At 41.0% G+C, this 21,801-nt stretch overlaps 1 protein-coding gene across 2 annotated transcripts in view; it reads right to left on the bottom strand.

Moving 5' to 3' along the window:
• Window positions 1–16,576, bottom strand: part of GASK1A (golgi associated kinase 1A) — a 48,400-nt gene extending 31,824 nt beyond the window's left edge. Inside the window, exons 1-2 of one of the 2 annotated variants that reach the window (XM_058180077.1) lie at window positions 15,927–16,576; window positions 14,670–14,760 (exon numbers count right to left, since the gene is read on the bottom strand). In XM_058180077.1, the coding sequence (XP_058036060.1) occupies window positions 14,670–14,760; window positions 15,927–15,991 (156 nt within the window). In that variant the 5' untranslated portion in view covers window positions 15,992–16,576. Of the gene's footprint in view, window positions 1–14,669; window positions 14,905–15,926 lie in introns of those variants that run through there. The other variant, XM_058180078.1, reaches the window with a different exon arrangement.
• Window positions 16,577–21,801: the final 5,225 nt, after the last annotated feature.

Genomic DNA, 21,801 nt, shown 5'->3' with positions numbered 1-21,801 from the left:
TCTGATGCAAAGTTGAACATACAATTGAAAGAAGCTGTGCTTAACAGGATAGCATAGAGAGCAATTGCCTATAAAGTCACCAAGAGCCGGACCTGACTAAATGATTAAAAACAACAGTATGTAAATGTAGTTAAGAGTTAATTTTCAGAGCTGAGTTAAGACTTCTTTAAAAGCAATCTCATGCCGAGTGCCTTGCAACAGATTGTGAAAGCACCTTGCAGATACACAATGCTTTTATTGGAGTGGTTGATATATACTGGATTTCAAAAAGGACTATTATAAAGAGGTTAAGATTTCCACAAATAAATCCTTTTATGACAAGAATTACCTGATTGCCGTGGATTCTACTTATTAAATCTCAGCTGTGTGGTTTTTAAAAACATACACACATCCAGCAACAACTCTGCATTCTTGTACAATGGTCTAGTGCAGTGTTTTTCAAACTTGGCAAACCCAAGACATGGGGACTTCAGCTCTCAAAACTCCTCAGCCAGCATGCTAGCTTCTCCAGCTAGCATCCACAATTATGTCAGGATTACATTTCTCAACCTGCAAAAGTAATGTACTGGAAGCCAATATACCCTGAGGAACTTGGCTGGGGAAAACTTTTATAATGATGGAATTTAGGCCATATGCCCAATAAGCAGGGGTGAAAAGGTCAAGATGAAAGCCGAAACCACACAAATGAACTGGCCTTTTTTACGTGTTACATGATCAATGCATATAAATGATTATATGCATTATGGCCATCATCTTAACTAACCTCCCTTGTGGCTGTCCCTGCCTAGGCAAATTGATAGCTTTGACAATAAGAGATTCCTCAATAAATTTTACAATATATTAAAAGAAGACAATGTAGTTATTAAAATCTTTATCATAAAAATACACACATTTGACATCTCCTTCTAAACTCTATAAAGTTTATTAGTGTAACTGCAAATCCATGTACAATTTATTAAGGTGGAGGCTCCACCAAACTACTTGGTGTTTTATTTTGATTTTATAGACGAGATTAAACAGAATTCTTCAGCTTTCTGAAATGTACTCATTAGCTTTAATCAAACATACAGATAATTTGATTTTCATTTATTTGTTAACATTTATGCTGGTAGTGTGATGTAGGAGCAATTCCTACAAATAAACAACATCTTATAAATTTGGCTTAGCTATACCTTTGGGAAATACTATGAAAAGAAAAAGATTATCTCAAAGAATAATATTAACAAAGAAATTTATCAGTTTCAGTTTTCTTAAAAGATATCACTCCAATATTCAGCTCTTGTTCTTTTCTTTCCTCAGCAATTCAGTCACCTGACTATTGCACAGATATATCCTGTCGATCCAGTCACAAAGACAAGTTCTGCAAACTATTATTGATCAGCAATTCAGTCACATGACTATTGCACAGATATATCCTGTGGAATGCATTAGAAAATATCCTTACGATTGCGACTGCTGAATTAAGCAGGCTAGAAAAACTGTGAGACAGCCAAAATGAGCAGATGAAACTCATATACCTATTGGCAGGCAAAAAAAGAGTTCTGCATACCTCGTCCAATTAAATAAAGAATGTTGTTTGGATAGATGGAGTTTCTAGCTGTTATAAATCAAAAGATAGTAACATTTCTAAAAAAGGAAGATTTATTTGGGATGTTAAAATTTCCCAGAATCATCAGAGGAAGAACTAACTTTGACAGTCCTAAAAGTCACTAAGTCTGTTCCTCAATAAGCTGATTATTAATGCTGGATGGATGATACCTAGCTGTATTGAGATAATTTAATGGTATCTCATTTCTATAATCAGATGAGAATCAAATGATGGAAAGCTAAAGAAGACAGGAATTTGTAAATCTAGTTTGCCAACACTGTAAGTCTGCCACCATATACTGAGTCTAGGGACTGGCAATAATTAGCAGTCTCAATTGATGGTGATATTTTTAGTTACAAGGTTGTTAGGACTTAGCTATATTTCTATGATAGCTGCAAGTAGGACCAAATGTTCAATAATCTTAGAGAAACCAAGCATTTCTAATAACTGAATGAGCATTCCACAATAAGCAGCTGAAAACACCCTTTTCAAATGTCTTTGGAAATTGGCATTAAAATTAAAGCTTCTTAGCGAAAGCAGAATGCGCTGACTCCAACCTTATTGAAATTCATTCTCATAGTTCATACCCATAAAGTAGATGAAATTTCAGTAAAGCTTGCACTTAGAATTGACAGCTCTCTTTTTTTCTGCTGCCTTTCAGTTTATTCAATATAAATGTCCCACTCTGTATCTAATAATTCTACCTCTCTCAGCTATAAATTTCAGGGTCTTCATTTCTCCATCTGCACCTTTTTCTCCTCCAGGTCCCCCCCCCACTTTATTATTGTAATTCATTCTATCCAGCACTCCTGCTCCAAACATAGTCTTGCCTTGTGGAAAACAGAATCAATATAAGTTATGAAAGGAACCATGCCAAAAATCTGCCTTTAATTTCCTTGTCTGTTCTTCTGCTGGTCTCTTTAGAGGTGAAGCCATTTGAGCCTTTAAAAATTATACGAGCAATTCCAAAGTAAACATGCCTTTTCTATAAATGCTTTCAAATGAATATGACCTTTCATTACGATCTTTTCCATGGTTTTATTTGGGCAACAAAAAGTGCCTTAGCATTTTGGTTTTTGGAAACATCTTCCATGCATACAGGCAGATACACATGTAGATAACTCTTGAAATGGAGGATATGATACAATGCAATATACTTATGACGAGTGTGTAATATTCAATGTATATTTAACTAATGCTGCAACCTGAGTCTTAAAGTTATTCAAAAAAAATCCCTTGCTTGAATATTCCAATGGTCTTTAAAAGAAATGTGTTCACTTGATAAGCAAGACAGGAAGTCAGAATCTAATTTTTAAACATAGGGAAAATATATTCCATAACTACCCTTTTTACAGATTCATCCCGAGAGAAAAAGGCTGTGTTTCTCTCTCTCTCTGATCTTCATCTACACATCAAAAATCTCCAATCTCAAGGAATTTACTTTCAAGGTGATTCATGGAAAAACTGTCAGGAAAACCCTGACACAGTATCTACTTATCTTTTCAAAGCTTTAATCCTGGAAGCCAATATATATTACATTAAAAAAGCAGTCTTATGCAAATGATGCTTCTTGATGCTAAATGTTTTGAATATAATTTATTTTCTCAAACATAAAGACGAAAAAATGATTTTTTCATCTTTATGTTTGAGATTTGAAAAGAGAGATTTTCAGATTAACACCATTTGCTTCTTAATGCAAAGAAATTGCTCAAGCGTTTTCTAAAATATTGGCCCATGGCCTTGCCTAGGCCTAGAGAAAAGCAAATGCAGAAAAAGTCTGGGAAAATCTTCAGCCTTTCTGAAAAAAGAATGAAAATATGTTATGCATGCATCAGGACTATTAATTGTATGCCAATACTTTGGCAACCAGCTGTATCTAGCTGATAACCACATAATGGTTGGATGAATCGATGGATGGATAAATGGATCTTAACAATTTTTATTATAATAAAATCTAATATAAACTAAATTTTAACAAAATAGAGAGGAGTAAAAAATGCAAGCAAAAAGGAAGGAAAAATAAAAACAGAAGAAAGAAAAATTCCAATCTTCAGCACAAATATAAATAAATTTAGTAGCCTTCTCTAAATTTACAAACATTTATCTCTTCATCTCATATGCCATTTTATCTGTATAGATAAATCCATAAAGGACTATCTTGTGTCAGATATGCATGTGTAAAGCTTGTAACTATTCTGGGTAGTTAGAAAGCTGATAAAAGTAACAAAGAGGCAATTTGCAGACCTCAACTAAATGTTAGGAATAGAAATGGCCTGCCGCAAATAAAATGTGTATTAGATAACTCCTGGGGCATTCATTAGCCAAGCCTTAGGAATAGGGACAGCTAGACAATAGAACAAATTGTACAATTATCACTAAAATGTTTATTAGATGTATAAAATGTATAAAGCTTTCTTAATGTTTTGTTCTTGGCTCTCTTGGCATTTTGGCCAGGGCCCTTTTCCTTGGGGTACCCCAATAAAAAGCAATCAAAATCTGCACCTCATGTCTGACATCATTCATTGGCCTTGGCACCAGGCTCAGAGCCGAATTGGGGACAACAATACCATCTCTATCTTGACAGATAAAATTTGTTTACATCTGACATTTCTTTAATAACATCTTTTGTATATAGCCTATTAACAGAAGCAGACGTCATTACAGTCATTGTTGATATTGTTGACTAATCTTTTCTGATTGAAAAGTCTCCCTTTTTATTGTCATAACCATTTTGCAGGCCTGTATATCCTTCTTCTTTCTAAAACTTTTAGTCCCTTCTAATGTCCAGTTTTTGAAAACATGAAATTTTAAAAATATGTTGTCTCTTATAAAAACCAAAATAGGATCTGAAACAAAGTATAAACTGAACATTTGTTGCTTTTATCTTCCTTTCATACATGCATATTCGCTTGAAAGCCAATGATGTAATAACTAACCAATTGTTGTGCCTTGGAGATTCATTAGCCAATAATGAAGTAACACATATGTTAGCTGAACTAATAAATGCTATATAAACTTTGTGTAATGTTCAATAAATCGGAATATTCAGAATATTCATCAATCATCATCAACAGTCTCCAGAGTCATTTCTACAAGGATCTATTCCCCACAAGAAACTGTTTGTACTTCATAATTAACTGAGAAATCTTATTGTAAAAATTTCAATATTCTAATTTTATCTGGACACTTAGTCTGTTTGCAAAATCAAAATCTTATTTTTACTTTTTGCCGTTTATTTCAAGTAATTAAAATTTTTTAAGGTTAAGGGATTTTATGTGCAAGATTAAAAGCAGGAGATTATAATGTGATAACAGACTATCAAAAAACTACAATGGGGGATAATAAGAAAGTGGGGGGAAAAGAGAACTACCCAAAGTATTTGTAGAAATGACTAAGGAATTAAACTTAATAGATATATGGAGAACACTAAACCCAGAAAAGAGACAATTCACCTTCTATTAGAACCCCCATAACTCATGGTCACGCATTGACATGGCCTGGATGAGTGGAGAACTAGCAGAAGTGATAGAAGCAGAAATCTTACCGAATTTGTGGGCAGACCATAACCTGCTCAGAATTAGTTGGAAAGGGGGGGGGGGAACCAAGGAGAAGATGGATGCTAAATACTCAATTACTGAAAGATGAGTAATTGATTAAGAAAATTAAGGAAGAACTAAATTTTTATTTTAAAGAAAATAATAATCAATATACAACAGCCTAAAATCTATGGGAAACTATGAAAGCTGTGATACGGGCAGTTATAATATCCTTTGTTGCAAAAAAGAACAAAGAAAAATATGCCCAACAAAATAATATATTTCAAACAATCAAAAACTTAAAGAATAATCCACAAAACTCCCAACTATAAGAACAATTAATTCTCCATAAACATAAACTCAATTTAGTCGAGCAGGAAGAACTGGTCAGAACTTGAAAGCAACCAAACAAGTATACTTAGAACAAGCAAATAAATCAGGAAGATGGCTAACTTATAAACTCAAAAAAGAGAGAGAGAAAAGAACCATTTACCAATTACAAGATGAAAATGGAGAAAACCAACATACAATAGAAAAGGGGGAAAAAAGAGATTACATATAAATATTTTGAAGATCTCTATAAGAAAGAAAGAATAAATGAGGATCAGATTAGGGACTATCTAAGAGAAAAAAGAACCCGAGAAATAAAAGACAAACTGAAAGAAATGCTGACTAAAGACATAACTATGATGGAATTAAACCAAACAATTAGATCCCAGAAAAATAATAAAACACCGGGCCAAGATGGCTTTCCATCAGAATTCTATAAGAACAAGTAGGACCAATAATGGTTGATCTATTTAACGAGGTAGTAACATCAGCTAAAATGCTGGATACGTGAAGGGAAGCATTAATTTTGCTAATCCCAAAGGGGGATTAGCACTTGGACTCCAAACAACTTGGACTCCAAACAAGAAAAATCAAATATTTAGGGATATGGTTGACAGTGGATTGCAAAGCAATAAAGGAGAATAACTACAACAAATTATTACAAGAAACAAAAAAAGATTTAGAATTATGGATGAAGATGCAGCTGTCACTATTAGGAAGACTAGCAGCTGTAAAAATGTCTATATTACCAAGATTCCTATACCTGTTCCGGACTATTCCAGTTAAATTAGATAAGATCTTCTTTAATGATCTTAATAAAATAATAACAAAATTTATGTGGCAGGAGAGAAAACCCAGAATAAAAATGAAACTTCTACAAGATATGAAGAGCAGAGGAGGTTTTGGATTGTCAAATTGGGAATTATATTATAGTGCAGCAATACTGGTCTGGTTAAAAGATTGGATCAATCTAAAGAATAAAAGAATATTAGCCATAGAAGGTCATGACTTACAGAGAGGATGGCATGCCTTTCTGTGGGAAACAAGACCCATGAAACAACAACACTTCCATAGACACCTGATTAGAGATTTGCTAATAAATAATTGGATTAAAATTAAAAAGAAACATTATATAAAAATCCCAATTTGGCTATCCACAATGGAAGCGACGATTCACCCAAATAATTTAGATTTGAATAAAATGTTAAAATACAAAGACCTATTAGATATTCATGGAAAATTAAAAACAATACAACAACAATAAAGACTACGAGTCGACTGGTGGGCTTATCTTCAATACAAAACCAATACAAACAAGATATAAAAGATTATGGAATATATCTCAAACCACAACAATTAGTTAAAATTCTACTGGGGCCAGACAAAAAAAATATTACCCAAATTTATAAATATCTGCTGGAAGTAGAATTGGAGGAAGAAGTAGTGAAAGAATGCATGATTGCATGGGGTCAAAATATTGGACATAATATAAATCTATCAGACTGGGAGAACATATGGAACAGAAACCGTAAACTAACAAAATCAGCAACATATAGGTGGCACCTACCCCCCTCGAGATTAGTGAAAATGTACCCTAAAATGAGCCCCACATGTTGGAAATGTAAAAAGAAAGAGGGAACATATTACCATATGTGGTGGTCCTGTCTCGAGTCCCGTAAATATTGGCTTAAAATTAAAGATTGGCTACAGGAAATTACTAATGAACAAATAGATTTAGAACCAGAACTCTTTCTATTGGGGAGCTTAAAAAAAATATGTGAAGAGCATAAAATACCTAGTACTACACATATTAACTGCTGCCAGGATGGCTTTCGCTCAATGATGGAACAGCCATGTATAGCTACAGAGAAACTTGTTATACGAAAGGTCAAGAACTGTGCAGAAATGGCCAAATTAACGCTGAGTTTAAAAGATAAAGAGGCATTGGTATTTTATAATGTATGGGAACAGCGGTATAAATGGATAGAATGGAGACAGATTAAAAATAGTTAATTGTTAAATATATGCAAAAGATAAAACAAGAATGTAAATACACACAATTTAATTTTTGTAAATAATGCACGGAGTATTGTTATAAGAAAAACACCACAAATAGCTGTTAAGTGATATTTTTTTTATGTTTTTAATGTAATAAAAGTTCAATAAAGTATTTAAAAAAAAGAATAGAGTTGGAAGGGTTAATGGCTTTTGGCAGCATGCCCAGGCTTTCAATTAGCCTGAACAGCTGCTCTTAGTTTGTCTCTCAGCTGCTGTTTTTGCTTTGGGGTTTACTTTTTTTTTAAAGGGGAATGGCTGTTTTAAGTTTTCTGCATTGTTTTAGTGGTTCCTGGCACTGTCCTTTTGAGGTGTACTTCCCTCACTCTTTCTGAAAGCCTCTAGTGATGGAACACCCACAATTCTGAAGGCAAGTTATTCCATTGGTTGATTGGTCTCACCCTTAGGAAATTTCTCCTTAGTGCTCGGTTGCTTCTCTCTGTAGTTAGTTTCCATCCATTGTTTCTTGTTGTGCCTTTTGGTGCTTTGGAAAATAAATTGACTCCCCCATTTTTGTAGGAGCCCCTCAAATTTCCTGACAGAACAATCAATCAGTTGTTGCCTCCAGAAGCTGTAAATGCTCCAGTACTGGAAGTTTTTAAGAAGAGATTGGATAATCATTTGTCTGAAGTGGTGTAAGGTTTCCTGTGTAAGCAGGGGGTTGGACTAGAACAGGGGTGTCCAAAGTTTTTTTGGTGAGGGCCAAATACAGAAAAATAAGCAAAGGCCCGGGCCACAGCATTGAACGGGGGTCTAATTTTTCGTACCAGTTCTGTGGGCGTGGCTTATTTTGGGGTGTGGCTTGGTGGTCATGTGACTGGTGGGCGTGGCTAACTGCTCATGTGACTGAGTGGATGTGGCTATGGGCATAGAAACTACTCAGAGGGCTAAAAAAATTAATTTTTGACCAGTCCTCACACTTATGACCATCCTCACATTTATGCCCATTGCAGCATTTTTAACAACCATATCACTCATTTCACAACTGCTTCTCTTCACCACGGTTACAAGATAGGGTGCAAAATGTAAAGATAGTTGTAGGTGTGAGGACCAGTCAAAAGTGTGAGGACAGGTCAAAAATAACTTTTTCAGCCCTCTGAGTAGTCCTTATGCACAAAATGCTGCAACAGGCATAAATGATGACCGGTCATAAGTGTGAGGACTGGTCAAAAGTGTGAGAACCTGTCAGAAATCACTTTTTTCAGCCGTCTGGGTAGTCCCTATGCACAGTTTAGGCTTAAGTATACGAAAGTTTGGTGGTTGAGACACGAAGGACTTCACAGAGATGGCTATCAGTCATTCTGGATCTCAGTCTGCTTTTGTTCTGATTTAACAGAGAAAATGTTTGTTCACATATGTATGTTGAGCCGAACAGGCTCATCATTCTTTTTGCATGGCGTCTCATCAGAGGAAACTTGGATGATCCAAACTCTGATAGAGGTCAGGGAGGGAGAGAAGCTGATGTTGACTCTTCAGAGAATCATCACATTGCATTTCAATCAGTTCTAACTGCAGACTCTCCTCCACTTCTGCATCCACCAGGAAGGGGGTCGAGAACAGCTTGATTTGTTTTTCAATGACAGAAAAATCTTGAAAACGCTGGTTGAATTCTGTCACAAGAGATGTAATTACAGAAACATATTTCTCCTTTTTAGCAGAAAGGTCTGCCTTTGGAAAAGCAGACTTGATTTCAGATAGCGCAGGGAAGTGTGCAGTTTACAATATGTGGATATCATCTTCATTTAAGGGGGGAAAATGTTTCATATTCATTCATCTTGTTAGGGTGTCAAACTTGGTCTCTTTAAGACTTGTGGACTTCAACTCCCAGAGTCCTCAGCCAGCAAAGCTGGCTGAGGAACTCTGGGAATTGAAGTCCACAAGTCTAAAGAGACCAGGTTTGGACACCCTGATCTTAACTTTGTTTTGTATTTCGTATGAACTTGAAACTCCCTTTGTTATTCCCTGCCCAAGGGGTGGAGGCGCGAGGAGCCTCGCCAGGCGGCCCGAGGAAGGCGAGGGTAGAACTGCTGGGGTCGGGCACGGCCAGCAGCCTTTTTCTCGCTCACCGCCGCCTCCTCCGCCCCCTCCCTTCGTTATTCCCTGCCCAAGGGGTGGAGGTGCGAGGAGCCTCGCCAGGCGGCCCAAGGAAGGCGAGGGTAGAACTGCTGGGGTCGGGCACGGCCAGCAGCCTCTTTCCCGCTCGCCGCCTCCTCACCTGTTTCTTGATGGCTGTCACTGCCGCCACGCGTGTCCGACATGGGGAGGCGCGAGGAGCCTCACCAGGCAGCCCGAGGAAGGCGAGGGTAGAACTGCTGGGGTCGGGCACGGCCAGCAGCTTCTTTCCCGCTCGCCGCCTCCTCCGCCCCCTCCCTTCATTATTCCCCGCCCATGGGGAGGAGCTGCGAGCCTCGCAGCGAACCACTGGGCAAGCACCGGGAGGCGGCCGAAAAGGGCCATATTCAGTTATACTTTCAAAATTTGCTGCGGGCCAATAAAAACTGACCCGCGGGCTGCAGTTGGCCTGCGGGCCGTAGTTTGGACACCCCTGGACTAGAAGACCTCCAAGGTCCTTTCCAATTCTGTTATTCTATTCTATTCTATTCTAAATATTGGAACAATGCTATTTTATTGTACTATTTTATTGTGAGTTGGACTAAGGAGAAATTTCCTAAGGTGAGACCAATCAAGTTGGCCAGGCCCACCCATTCACATGACCCATTTCCCACAGAAAACACCAGGAGTCACAAACCTGGGCAGGTGTGGCTGGGGAGGTTCATGTGACTGGGTGGGAGTGACATTGAGTTAGCCACACCTGCCCACCCAGTCACATGACCACCAAGCCATACCCACCCAGGCATATGATCACCTGGCCAATCCCACAGAACCAGTAGGGAAAAATTTTGGATTTCATCACCAGTTTATGTTCCCCGCTTTCTCCATATGAATGGCAGTATCACATCAGGGATCTGACACCCTGCTTCTGCCACTCCCACAGGGAAAAGAGCAGACAAGAGAATAAAGTATACATATCTGACAATATCAGATATGAAAGTAGAGCCCTTTGTTCTTCTAAAAGCCTTCTATAGATCAATCTTCTTCAAACAGATGGTCTCCAGATGTTTCAGGCAACATCTTTTATAGTCCTCTAAATGTCTTGTGGCTAAGGGAGTTGTGGTTCAAAACATCTGGAGGCCAGTAGATTGAAAGAATGCTGCTGTATATACTGACCACAATCTCAAGAATAAATAAACATGCTAGTTTTCTCTGTGGTCTTCTCTGGCAAAGTTCCTAGTAAGGCTTGCTCTACACATCAACATTTCTGTTGTTATTGCCATTATACTCCAAGAGGTTAAAAATAGGTAGCATTTTTGCCAATCAGCACAGGGGTCCTTTCTGGAAGCTTCCACCAAGATCCTGCCAGATGAGTAAGTGTGCAAACTTGGGATCTCGGCTACTGTAACTTTCACTCTTTTGGGGGTTTTTTTACACATTGATTTAAAATAGAAGTAGGTTTAGTGTTGTGATTTGAAAATGTAGCCAACAACCTAAGGCAAGAAGAGCATAATTTTTTGCTGCTGAAGCAGAAATAAAAGAGGAAAGAAGGAAAAGGGAAAAATAAAGGAAGATATATTTCCTACTTAACTTTAGCACCCATTTTTGTAAGAAGCAACAAGATGTTCCAGATAAATGTATATCAAAATCTCCAGTAGTTGCCTCTGGTCCCCACAAAATTTTTACTTACTTAGTAAAGATCATGCTTGGAATGGGAGATTAGTGTTTGGGTAAATGATTGGTTAATGATTGCCCATATACAACATGGCAGCCATTTTGTGAATAGCCAATTCTTTAATGGCTATTCACATGATTGCACATCACACGTTCTCCAGCTTGCAAGTCTGCAACAATCCAAAAGACTAACCTATAGTTTATAGCAACAGAAATTAAGAAAAACCCTATCCTACAGATATAGACAAATGCTCTTTGGTAGTCAGTAATACCCCTCTTCCAGCCATGACATTTTCTGTTGGTTCAGTAACTACAATAAAAGCAGACAAAACCCATCAAAACACTTTACTCACATGTACTGTGGGAGTACAAAGAATGAAAATGCCAAATAATCCAGTGGGCTAAATTGGATACCTAGTTCCATTTTTAGTACTATAACCCATTCTTGAGCAACTATGAAATATTAATTGAATGGTTGTCAGTTCTGGATTAGTACCACTTTGAAGTACCAGAAACATTATGGTTCAACTTAATATGCACACTCCATGTTTACATTAGTATTGAAAAGTGCAACTTTGCAGATTTGATGAAAGGCTAAAATTCTTTCAAAGAAAAACTGGCTCAGCGTTCCTCCCTTCTCACAATTCCCCTGCATTATCAGTTGCTAAACTGTTTTCAACCTACTGTCTAGCTAGCATCCAGCATCAGATGGATTATTAAGTATCTTTGCCAGGAATGTCTGCAGACATTAAACAAAACTTACTGCAAAATATAGATAGAAATGTGAAAATCAGCAATTTGACAATATTATTAATTTTGATATCGATGTAAATTAAAACAAATATTTAAAATGTTAATTGTAAAGAGAATAACATTGAAATTATGAAAGTGACTATTTTTGCAAAGAAGAAGGATTAGAACATGTTTGTGATAAACCACAGCAGATGGAAAGGTGAAAATAAGTAATCTAAAAATATCATTAATTTGGATAACAATGTAAATTAAGATAAATATTTTATTGTTAATGTTTGGGTAGTAGGAATTAGAGAGACACTTCCGGAAATAACGAAAGAATGTAAACAACTTGAGTAATTATAATTAAGAAGAAGCATAAGGCGTAAAGTGATGTAATTTAAATATAAAATTAAAAATGATAAAAAATGATGGAAAGAAAATAATATGGCAGAAATTAAAAATAAGAAGAAATGGGGAAAAATGATAAATTTGTGATAAAAGCTACAGAAAAAAGATAAATATTGGAAAAATGGGAAGATTAAGATATATTATAATGATGATTTTGATTATGTATAAGATATATAAGATTTGACCTGGTCAACACTCTGTTCCTAAAATATGTATGATGAAAGGAATTTTTTTTAATAAAACTTGTTTTTAAAAAAACTTACTGCAAAATGGTGCAGGACCCTGACCAAAAAGTGAGAAAGAAAATATTTGCTTTACCTGTCTATATTTTAGTAAGGATTCTGGAAAACATCTTGAATTACTATCAGCAAGTATGTTGAAGAAATGGTAGAAGCATACAATCATACCTATTGTAGCTCAATTTCTTTTTAATAAGCAATATCATTCCTTCATCTTGGTATCTCTCAAATATGCTGGGATTATGGTGGCACAATAGTTAGACTGCAGTACTGTAGGCTACTTCTCCTGACTGCCAGCTGACTGCAATTTGGCAGTTCAAATCGCATTAGGTTCAAGGTTGACTCAGCCATCCCTCATTCCGAGGTGGGTAAAATGAGGACCTGGATTGTTGGGAGCAATATGCTGACTCTGTAAATTCCTTAGAGAGGGCTGTAAAGCACTGTAAAGCAGTATATAAATCTATTGCTATTACAACAGAATTCCTAGTCAAGATGGGCAAAATTCATATTAACGAAGAAATATGGTACTCACAGCACATTTGAATGGCAATAAAAAACTGTACTATTGTTTACCTTTTGTAGAAATTAAAATAATGCTCAAATACTGAAGAACATGCAGAATATTGTGAGAAACAATCCAGTAGTTTGGCAATAGACAGAATAGACCTGTGATGACGAACCTATGGCACGCGTACTACAGGTGGCACATGGAGCCCTCTCTGTGGGCACGTGAGCCGTCGCCCAGCTCAGCTCCACTACCAGCCAGCTAATTTTCGGGTCTCTGTCCTGCATTCAGGAGACGCGTGTGCATGCACGGGGTTGTGCATGAATGCGTGGGACGGGGATTGCACGTGCATGCACGGGGGTTGCCTAACTTTCTCCTCACTTTCTGCTGCCTGTACCTTCCCAGATCTCCCGAGATTCCCCCCCGCACTCCCAGTGGTGTTTTGGGATGTGAGGGTTTTTTCCCCTCCCAGCACTGTTTTGGGAGGTGAGGATTTTTCCCTCTCCCAGTGCTATTTTGGGACGAAAGGATATTTCTTCCTCCCAGCGCTGTTTTGGGACACAAGGCTTCCCCCCCCAGTACTGTTTTGGGATGTGGGGCCAAAAGGTGGGGTTGTGTGTGCATGCACAAGGCGGTGAGGGGAGCACAGGGAGTCACGTGTGCAAATGCAGGGCGCGCAGGAGGGCCATTGCATTATAGGTGGGGGCATGCACATGCATGCGACAGCGCACACGTGCGCTTTCAGCACCTGAGGAAAAAAAGGCTAGCCATCACTGGAATAGAAAAAATGAACAATGTCGTATTGAAAGCCCTCAATGTTCCTTAATGGTGTTCTATTCATTTTCTTATGCTTCTCAAACTAATCAATCATTGGAATATTTGCAGTAGTTATGTTTACACTGTGTATCTGGTATGCAAAAACTGTGCACCACTGTGAAAGAATGACTGAAAATTGCATTTGTTATTATATCTTGCCTTTACTTTTTTGTTTTTTTACAACTATGATTGCCTTATTACATCAAATAATTCAATATCATAGCCTCAAGATACTTTGGCCTATGCAGCATTCTTGGTCAACAGTAATGCTAGCTTATGGGAGATATAGGCATTAGTACACCAGAGAGTGGAAAGGAAAGATGTAAGTGACTTATTCTGTGATGTGCCATTGTGCAAAGGCTACATAAAAATTTCATGTGTGCATCAGGTTTTGGGATACAAAATCCGATGCACACAGCATGTACATGATTGTAACAGTTTACATGATATATTTTAGTATAATTGTGATTTGCTGCAGGTGCTGTTTGTTATAAGTTAGTTTTTCTCAAACTCAGCAAATTCAAGTTGTATGGATTTTGGCTCCTAGAATACCCCAGCCAGTACACACATCTTAAAGTTGCTAAGGCTGAGACATACTGTTGTGTGAAGATATGTGGAGGATAATAGTTAATATTTGAGTTACGATGGCAATTGGAACCAGGATTGTGGACAATAAGCAATGTTGACATAAAGTGCAATGTCGTGTGACAGCAATGGGACATTGGTCCTACCTTGATATGTCCTTTCTCATAGTGTGGGATGGGAGGTGAGAGGTGACGTTCTTCAGTTTTGACAATGAAGACGAAGTGAATGAAAATCCATCTGAAAGACAGAAACAAGAAACTTCCCGCTCTTTGGGAATCAGACCAGACAGGAACAGTGTGGGGCTGGTACCTCCCATCCCACACTATGAGAAAGGACGTATTACGGTAGGACCAATATCCCTTCTCCATAATGTGGTGATGGGAGGTGCCAGGCTGGAATATATCAAAGTCCTGCCAGCACTACAGGTGGGAACTGTCTGCTGCCTGAATCATCTGGATGATCCTGGTAGAAAGCTTCTCCCATCTTAGGAGCCTCCGCTCAACCGCTCAACGGCCAATTGGAGCTGCTGGGGGTTGGGATGTTGCATGGGCCCCATACTGAGGGGGACTGTCTGAGGGAATCCTCCAGGGTCTGATGACAGACAGGCCTACCAGATTGACGGTAGCCAATAATAGTACCTCTAGGCCAATAGGCACCACTAACAGTATTGGTCCTGGGCCAATAGGCGCCGCTAACAGTACCTCTGCCTTCTCCAACAACACCCTCCCGATGACAGCTGGGATTAGGGGTAGGGGAGTGAATGCATATAAGAGTCCCCTGGGCCACGGAGTTCCCAGAGCATCCACCCCCTCCGCTCCTGGGGCCGGGAACCGGGACAGGAACCGGAGAAGTTGAATGTGAACTGAAGTTGAATGTTTGTTGGAGGTGCAAAGAGATCGACCACTAGTCAGCCAAACCAGTCGGTGAGGTCTGCAAATAGGCTGGGATGGATCCATGGTGGCTTGACTCAGGCAGTCAGCTTGGACGTTGGCCATCCCAGCTATGTGGTCTACTGTCAGGGACAAATGATGAGTCTCTGCCATTGGCAAAGGGCCTCTGCCTCCAGCATAAGAGATCGTGACCGAGTCCCCCCTTGCCTGTTGATATGGGTCTTCATTGTTGTATTGTCTGTGAGGAGGAGAACATGGCGTCCCCTCATCTGTGGCAGAAATGTCTGAAGGGTCAGACAGGCATCCCGCAGCTCCAACCAGTTGATCTGCTGGTTGAGCTCCAGCTGAGTCCACCATCCCTGGGCTACCTGAGACCCACAATGGCCTCCCAAGCCAGAGGTTAGCATCTGATGTCACAGTCACCCGGCAAGGCTCCCTGAAAAAACAACCCCTCCGGATGGCACCCGAGACCCACCAAGACAGAAAGAGGAGCACTCACAGTGACACCCTCACCTGAACCGAGGAGCTGGTGCCCGCCCTCTGAAATGGGAGTAAGAACCACTGGAGTGGTTGGGCATGGAACCTCACCCATGGTACTATGGCCAGGCAGATCATTTTCCTGAGAAGTTGAGACAATCGAGCCACCGACACCCTCTTCTCCGGCCGGATGAGGTAAATCAGGTCTCAGATTCTCTCCTGATGCTCCTGTGATAGAAATACTTGACCCGCCCATGTGTCTATTAGGGCCCCCAGGGGAACAAACATTGTAGAAGGCACTAGGTGGCATTTCTCAAATTCACAGAAAATCCATGGTCCCTCAGGGCATCGATTGTCGTGGCCAGATCCTGTTCCACTAGCCACTGGGATGATGCCTGATGAACAGATTGTTCAGGTAACATTGGATCCTGATAGGGATCATCCTGAGGTATGCCGCCAGACATTTGGGAAACAAAAGCCAGGCTGAACAGTAAGGCCATATATTGAAAGTGGCAGCTGGCAAGCAAAACCTCAGGTACTGTTGATGGTCTGGAGGAATAGGGACATGGAGATAAGCCTCTGTGAGATCTATAGAGGCCAAAAAATCCCCCTTCCTGATCTCCGCTAAGATGGAATATAGGGAGTGCATTTTGAACCTCCTGTACACAATGAGTTGTTGAGTCCCTTTAAATTTAGAATTGTCCTCCACCCCCCACCCCCCAAGGCCTTTGGGATAATGAACAAAATTGAGTAGAACCCTCGCCCCCGCTGTCCTGGCAGAACCAGCTGAATGGCCCGAATATCCAGCAAATGCTGAATAACCGCTTCCATGAATCCCCGTTTGACCGGTCTCCTGAAATTGGACAGCAAAGGAAAAGCCTCAGAGGAGTGGAAAGAAATTCAAGGGAAAGCCCTGCTCTTATTAGTATTATTAGTATTAGTATTTATTAAATTTCTATACCGCCCTTCTCCCGGAGGACTCAGGGTGGTTTACAGCCAACATAAAAACAATATTTATAAACAGAATTAAAAGACAATATAAAAATCTAATTCAATTTGGCTAGTACCTATTAAAAATTATTCAAAAAAACATGATCAAACCCCACTTAAAACAATAGTATCTTAGGCCAACCCTGCTCGGTGGAATAAAAAAGTCTTGAGCTCACGTCAGAAGCTTATCGTCTCCCTGACCCAGACTTCGGTGATTATCTTGTCCCCGTGGTCTGCAAAGAGGCCCAACCTGCCCCCAATAGGTGCCTGAGGCCAGCTGTCACTAGATGCAGTGAGCACCCCCGTCACCGTTGCCCCTGAAGGGCCTCCCAGACTATGGTTGCTTACCCCTATCCCCAAAGGTAAGTCAATCTGCCTGGTACCCTGATTGGGGCTGGAAGGGCGACTGCTGTCAGGGGCAGCTTGCCTCAGCTCCCCCCTGCCAAAAGGAGGGCTGCCTATAGTATGTTGCCGGGCAAAAATTGGCCCATCTGCCTTGTGAAGGAAGCACCTTCCTCTTGTTCCTGGTCTTCACCAGTAAAGGGTCCAGCCATGGGCCGAATAAGTTTCCCCCCTCAAATGGGGCAGAGGCAAACTTCCACTTGTTCTTAGCGTCCCTGCGCCAGTGATGTAGCCAAATCATATGTCAAGCGGTTACAGCCAATGCCATGGCCCATGCTGGGAACTTGGCAGAAGCCAAGGTGGCATCAGCGGTGTATTCCACTGCTGCCAGAATCTTGGAGAAGTCCTGATGAGCTCTAACATCCTCAGGGGCTAAGTGGGATTGCAGCTGCCTTAGCCATGGATGGAAGCCCTCATAAAGAAGGATGCTTCAGTCGACGCCCTGATAGCCCAAGAATCCGCCAGGTGAGCCCAGCCAAGAGCAGTCTCCTCCCTCAGTTCCTCCACCTTCAAGGCATCCTCCACATCCAGCAGTAGGATGGAGGAAGAAATTAAAGCAGCCACCAGTGAATCTACCTTTGGAACCTCAGTTAAGTTAAGCAGGTCCGTATCTACCCCGAAAAGGAGGCTCTCCTTCCCAGTGGCTCAAGAAGCTGAGGTCAGGGAAGCCTACGGATTAGGTCAGGGAAGCCTACGGATTATTTCCAGAAACATCCCTGGAATAGGGATAGTATCTGCCTCCACTGCCCGTTCCATGAAAAGGAAATAATCCTGTTCTCCGCTAACAATGGTAGGCTCAGGCGTTTTAGGGTCCTGTCTCAAACAGGCAGTAGTCCATGCCTTGGCTAGCAGTGATTTCAGGATAGCAAGAAACCCTTAAAGGGTGGCTTGGGCAACGAATCTTGTTCAAACTTGGAGAAATCCCCCTCAACCTGAAAACCCTCCAACTAAGAATCAAAACTCAGTTCGGAGGGGTCTGGGGAACTAGGGTCCTGGTAGCCAAAACCCTCAGCTGGTTGCCCCCAAGTGTCTAGTCCTGGGGCCTGTGGAAAGAGAAAGCATGCCAATTGTTGCTGTTGGCACATGCCCCCAGCAAAGGCCGTCTGTATTGCCTGGTCAAACCAGTTTCACGTAAATTGAGGCACCTCTAGTTCTCCCAACTCCCCTTGGCGGGTCCCCACTGCATGGGGGTAAACATAACTTTGGGAGTCTTGTGCATCACCCCAAGGGTCCAGGCCAAGCCTGCAGATCTCCCAAGGCCTCAGGAGACCAGGGCTGGGTAGTGCCGGAAAGGGAAATCAACTGAATCTGCTGCCCCGACAAATCAGGAGATGGGGATACCCTCTGGCGTTCAGCTGTGTTCGTAGTATGTGAGCTCTGAGTAAAGGCCCCAGCTGAGGCTTTAGCAAATTCTTTGTCCAGGGCCTTCTGTCTCACTTGGGGAGTCCTTTCCTCTGCCTTAGAGGATCCTCTACAAGCCCTGGCCTTGGCCCTAATCTTGGCAGCTGCTGTTATGCTTGCTGTTCTGGGCCTGGTTGGTGCTTTGCCAACCTTGTCAGGCTGAGGTGACCACGAACCCTCAGCTGACAAGGATCCGTGCCTGCCAGTGTCCTCCATGTTCAACCCCTTACTAAGCCCAAAGGTATAAGGAAGGCAGGTCCAGGAAAGAAAGGGAAAAAAAATACAGAAAGGAAGTGACTGAGGCAAGGAAGGCAATATTGGCCTGACTACAACGACTGGAAAACGATGATAAAATAGGTGTCAGGAACTCAAAATGGCTGACTTTGACCAATGGAAGCCTAATTGCCCTCAGAATCAGGCCTGCCAGCCATACTAGTTAAGCCTGCAAAGCGAACCCACAGGCTTAAAGAAATTGGCTGGTAAATGTCCAGGGCTCCCATCTGCTGCCACAGAGAGCCCCACCAGCCCTGTGGCCATAGATCAATGCCGGAGGAGCAAAGTTGCCTGGACTTGAGGCCGCAAATGAAAAGCACAGGAAACCAGGCTGTGAGAGGAAATCCAACTCTTTGGGGACCGCACCAGGCTATAGAAGGCTAGAGTGGTCCAGCGGCTCTGCCACAGATCTGCTCCTCAACACCAGCAAAATCGGCCCAGAAAAACAGCCCCCGCCCAGGCTGCAAGAGGCTGGCATGGCCGATAAACCTCCAAAAATCTGCCAGCAGCTAATGAGCAAGCCCACTCTACAGCTGACTGGCGCTAGTTCCACGGAGCAGGGAAAAACTGCGCCAAGGCTCTAAGAGGCTGGCGCAGCTCCCATGGCTTAAATCCAGGTTCCTCAACACCACAGAGGCCAGCTGCAATGTCCGGAGCAAGGCCCCTCAAGGCAGCACCCACCAAACACCAGTCCCAGTACCTGTGGGGGTTGGAGAGGGTGGGAGGCACCAAAATGGACCACCCAGCTCTAATCCATAGCCATGGAGAGCCCTCTCCAGCTGCAAGGAAATCAGGTATCATAGATAACAAACAAAAATAGGAGAAAGGAAAAATTAAAATAAAATAAAGGTATCCAGGGAATATTCCAAGCTCAGCTCTTAAACTCTGGAGCTAAGAAAAATGCATCCATAAGCTGAGACTGAGTTGAAAAAAACTGAGGAATAGGGAGGCGGAACCTCAGAAGTTTCAAATCAGTCCATAGAGCTAGAGCCTAGAATAACTCAGCCTGGCACCTCCCATCGCCACACTATGGAGAACTAGGTAATTTCTTTGTTGCTATTGTAATTCCAAGATAGCAATACCACTTAGACTTATATACTGCTTCACAGTGCTTTACAGCCTTCTAGTCTCTAAGCAGTTTTACAGTCAGCATATTGCCCCTCAACAATCTGGGTCCTCATTTTACTGATCTCAAAAGGATGGAAGGCTGAGTCAACCTTGAGCCTGGTGAGATTGGATCTGCCAAACTGCAGGCAGTTGGCAATTATAGAAGTAGCCTGCAGTACTGCATTCTAACCACTGCACCACTGCGGCTCCTACTGATGCACAGGTCATTAAAGGGAAGCAGAGGGAGTACCAGATAAAGAGTATGAAGATGCTGCAGGTGGATGGGGGAGACTCTGGGAGACTGGGTGCAAGCTGCACGCAAGTTGGGGGAAATACTGTGATGCATGTGAGTGAAGGGGTGGAGAATAAAGTGTGAGAGAGAAAGGGAAGGAGGGAGGGAGAGAGAATAAATGAATAAAGGAGAGAAGGGGAGATGCAAGGTGCATTTGAATGAGGGTAGTAAAACTATACCTGGAATATTGCAACCAATTTTGATCACCATATTACAAAAAAGATGTTGAGACCTTAGAAAAAGTACAGTAATTCTCTAGTAATTCTCACTAACAGAGATGAGTACAGTAATTCTCTAGTAATTCTCACTAACAGAGATGAAATGATAGAAGGTGTTGAAGCTACAGGAACCTTGGGGGCAAGTGACCACGCAATATTGGAATTTGACATTAAGCAAATACAAGTAGTAGAACAAAGTCAAACTAGAGTCTTGGACTTTAAGAGAGCTAATTTCAATAAACTTAGAGAGAGCTTGAGAAGGATTCAATGGATGAGAATCCTCAGGGGGAAAACAACTCAAGAAGCTTGGGAAATTTTGAAAAGTGAGATTATAAAAGCACAGTCTAACACAATACCAATGAAGAAGAAAAATAGTAGATCTCAAAAGAAACCAGCATGGATGCATAAAGAACTATCTGACAAATTGAAAGACAAAAAGGACAAATATAAAAAGTGGAAAGAGGGGCAAATAACTAAGGCAGAATATCAGCAACAGCCCGAGCCTGTAAAGATGAAGTGAGGAAAGCTAAGGCTCACAATGAACAAAGGCTAGCGACAAAAGTAAAAATAACAAAAAGCTTCTTCCAACATGTTAAAAACAAGAAAAAAGTCAAGGAAACAATTGGCCCATTGCTGGGAGAAAGTGGCAAGAAGATGACAAGCAACAGGGAGAAAGCAGATCTACTTAACTCATTTTTTGCATCTGTCTTTACACAAAAGGAAAAAACAATCCAACCTATCAAAAACAGCACTACAAAAAACAGATTAGAAACACAAGTTAAAATAGGGAAGAAAATGGTAAGTGAACACCTGTCTACCCTAGACGAGTTCAAATCACCAGGACCGGATGGATTACACCCCAAGGTTCTGAAGGAACTGGCAGACGTGATCTCAGAACCACTGAACTATATCTTTCAAAGATCCTGGAGCACAGGGGAGCTGCCAGAGGACTGGAAAAGAGCTGATGTAGTTCCCATCTTCAAAAAAGGGAAAAAAAACAGATCCAGGAAACTACAGACCTATCAGTCTGACCTCAATACTGGGGAAGATTCTGGAAAAGATAATCAAGCAGCGAATCACCGAACACCTAGAAGCAAACAAAGTAATAACCAAAAGCCAAAACAGATCAAAAACAGGGTTTGTCAAAAACAGATCATGCCAGACTAATCTTATCGCATTCTTTGACAAAATGACAAAATTAGTAGACCAGAGGAATGCTGTCGATATA

The sequence above is a fragment of the Ahaetulla prasina genome, chromosome 4 (assembly GCF_028640845.1).
Source record: "Ahaetulla prasina isolate Xishuangbanna chromosome 4, ASM2864084v1, whole genome shotgun sequence".
Taxonomy (NCBI): domain Eukaryota; kingdom Metazoa; phylum Chordata; class Lepidosauria; order Squamata; family Colubridae; genus Ahaetulla; species Ahaetulla prasina.
The sequence above is the reverse complement of the archived record's forward strand: the minus strand, read 5'-3'. Positions and strand labels throughout refer to the sequence as shown.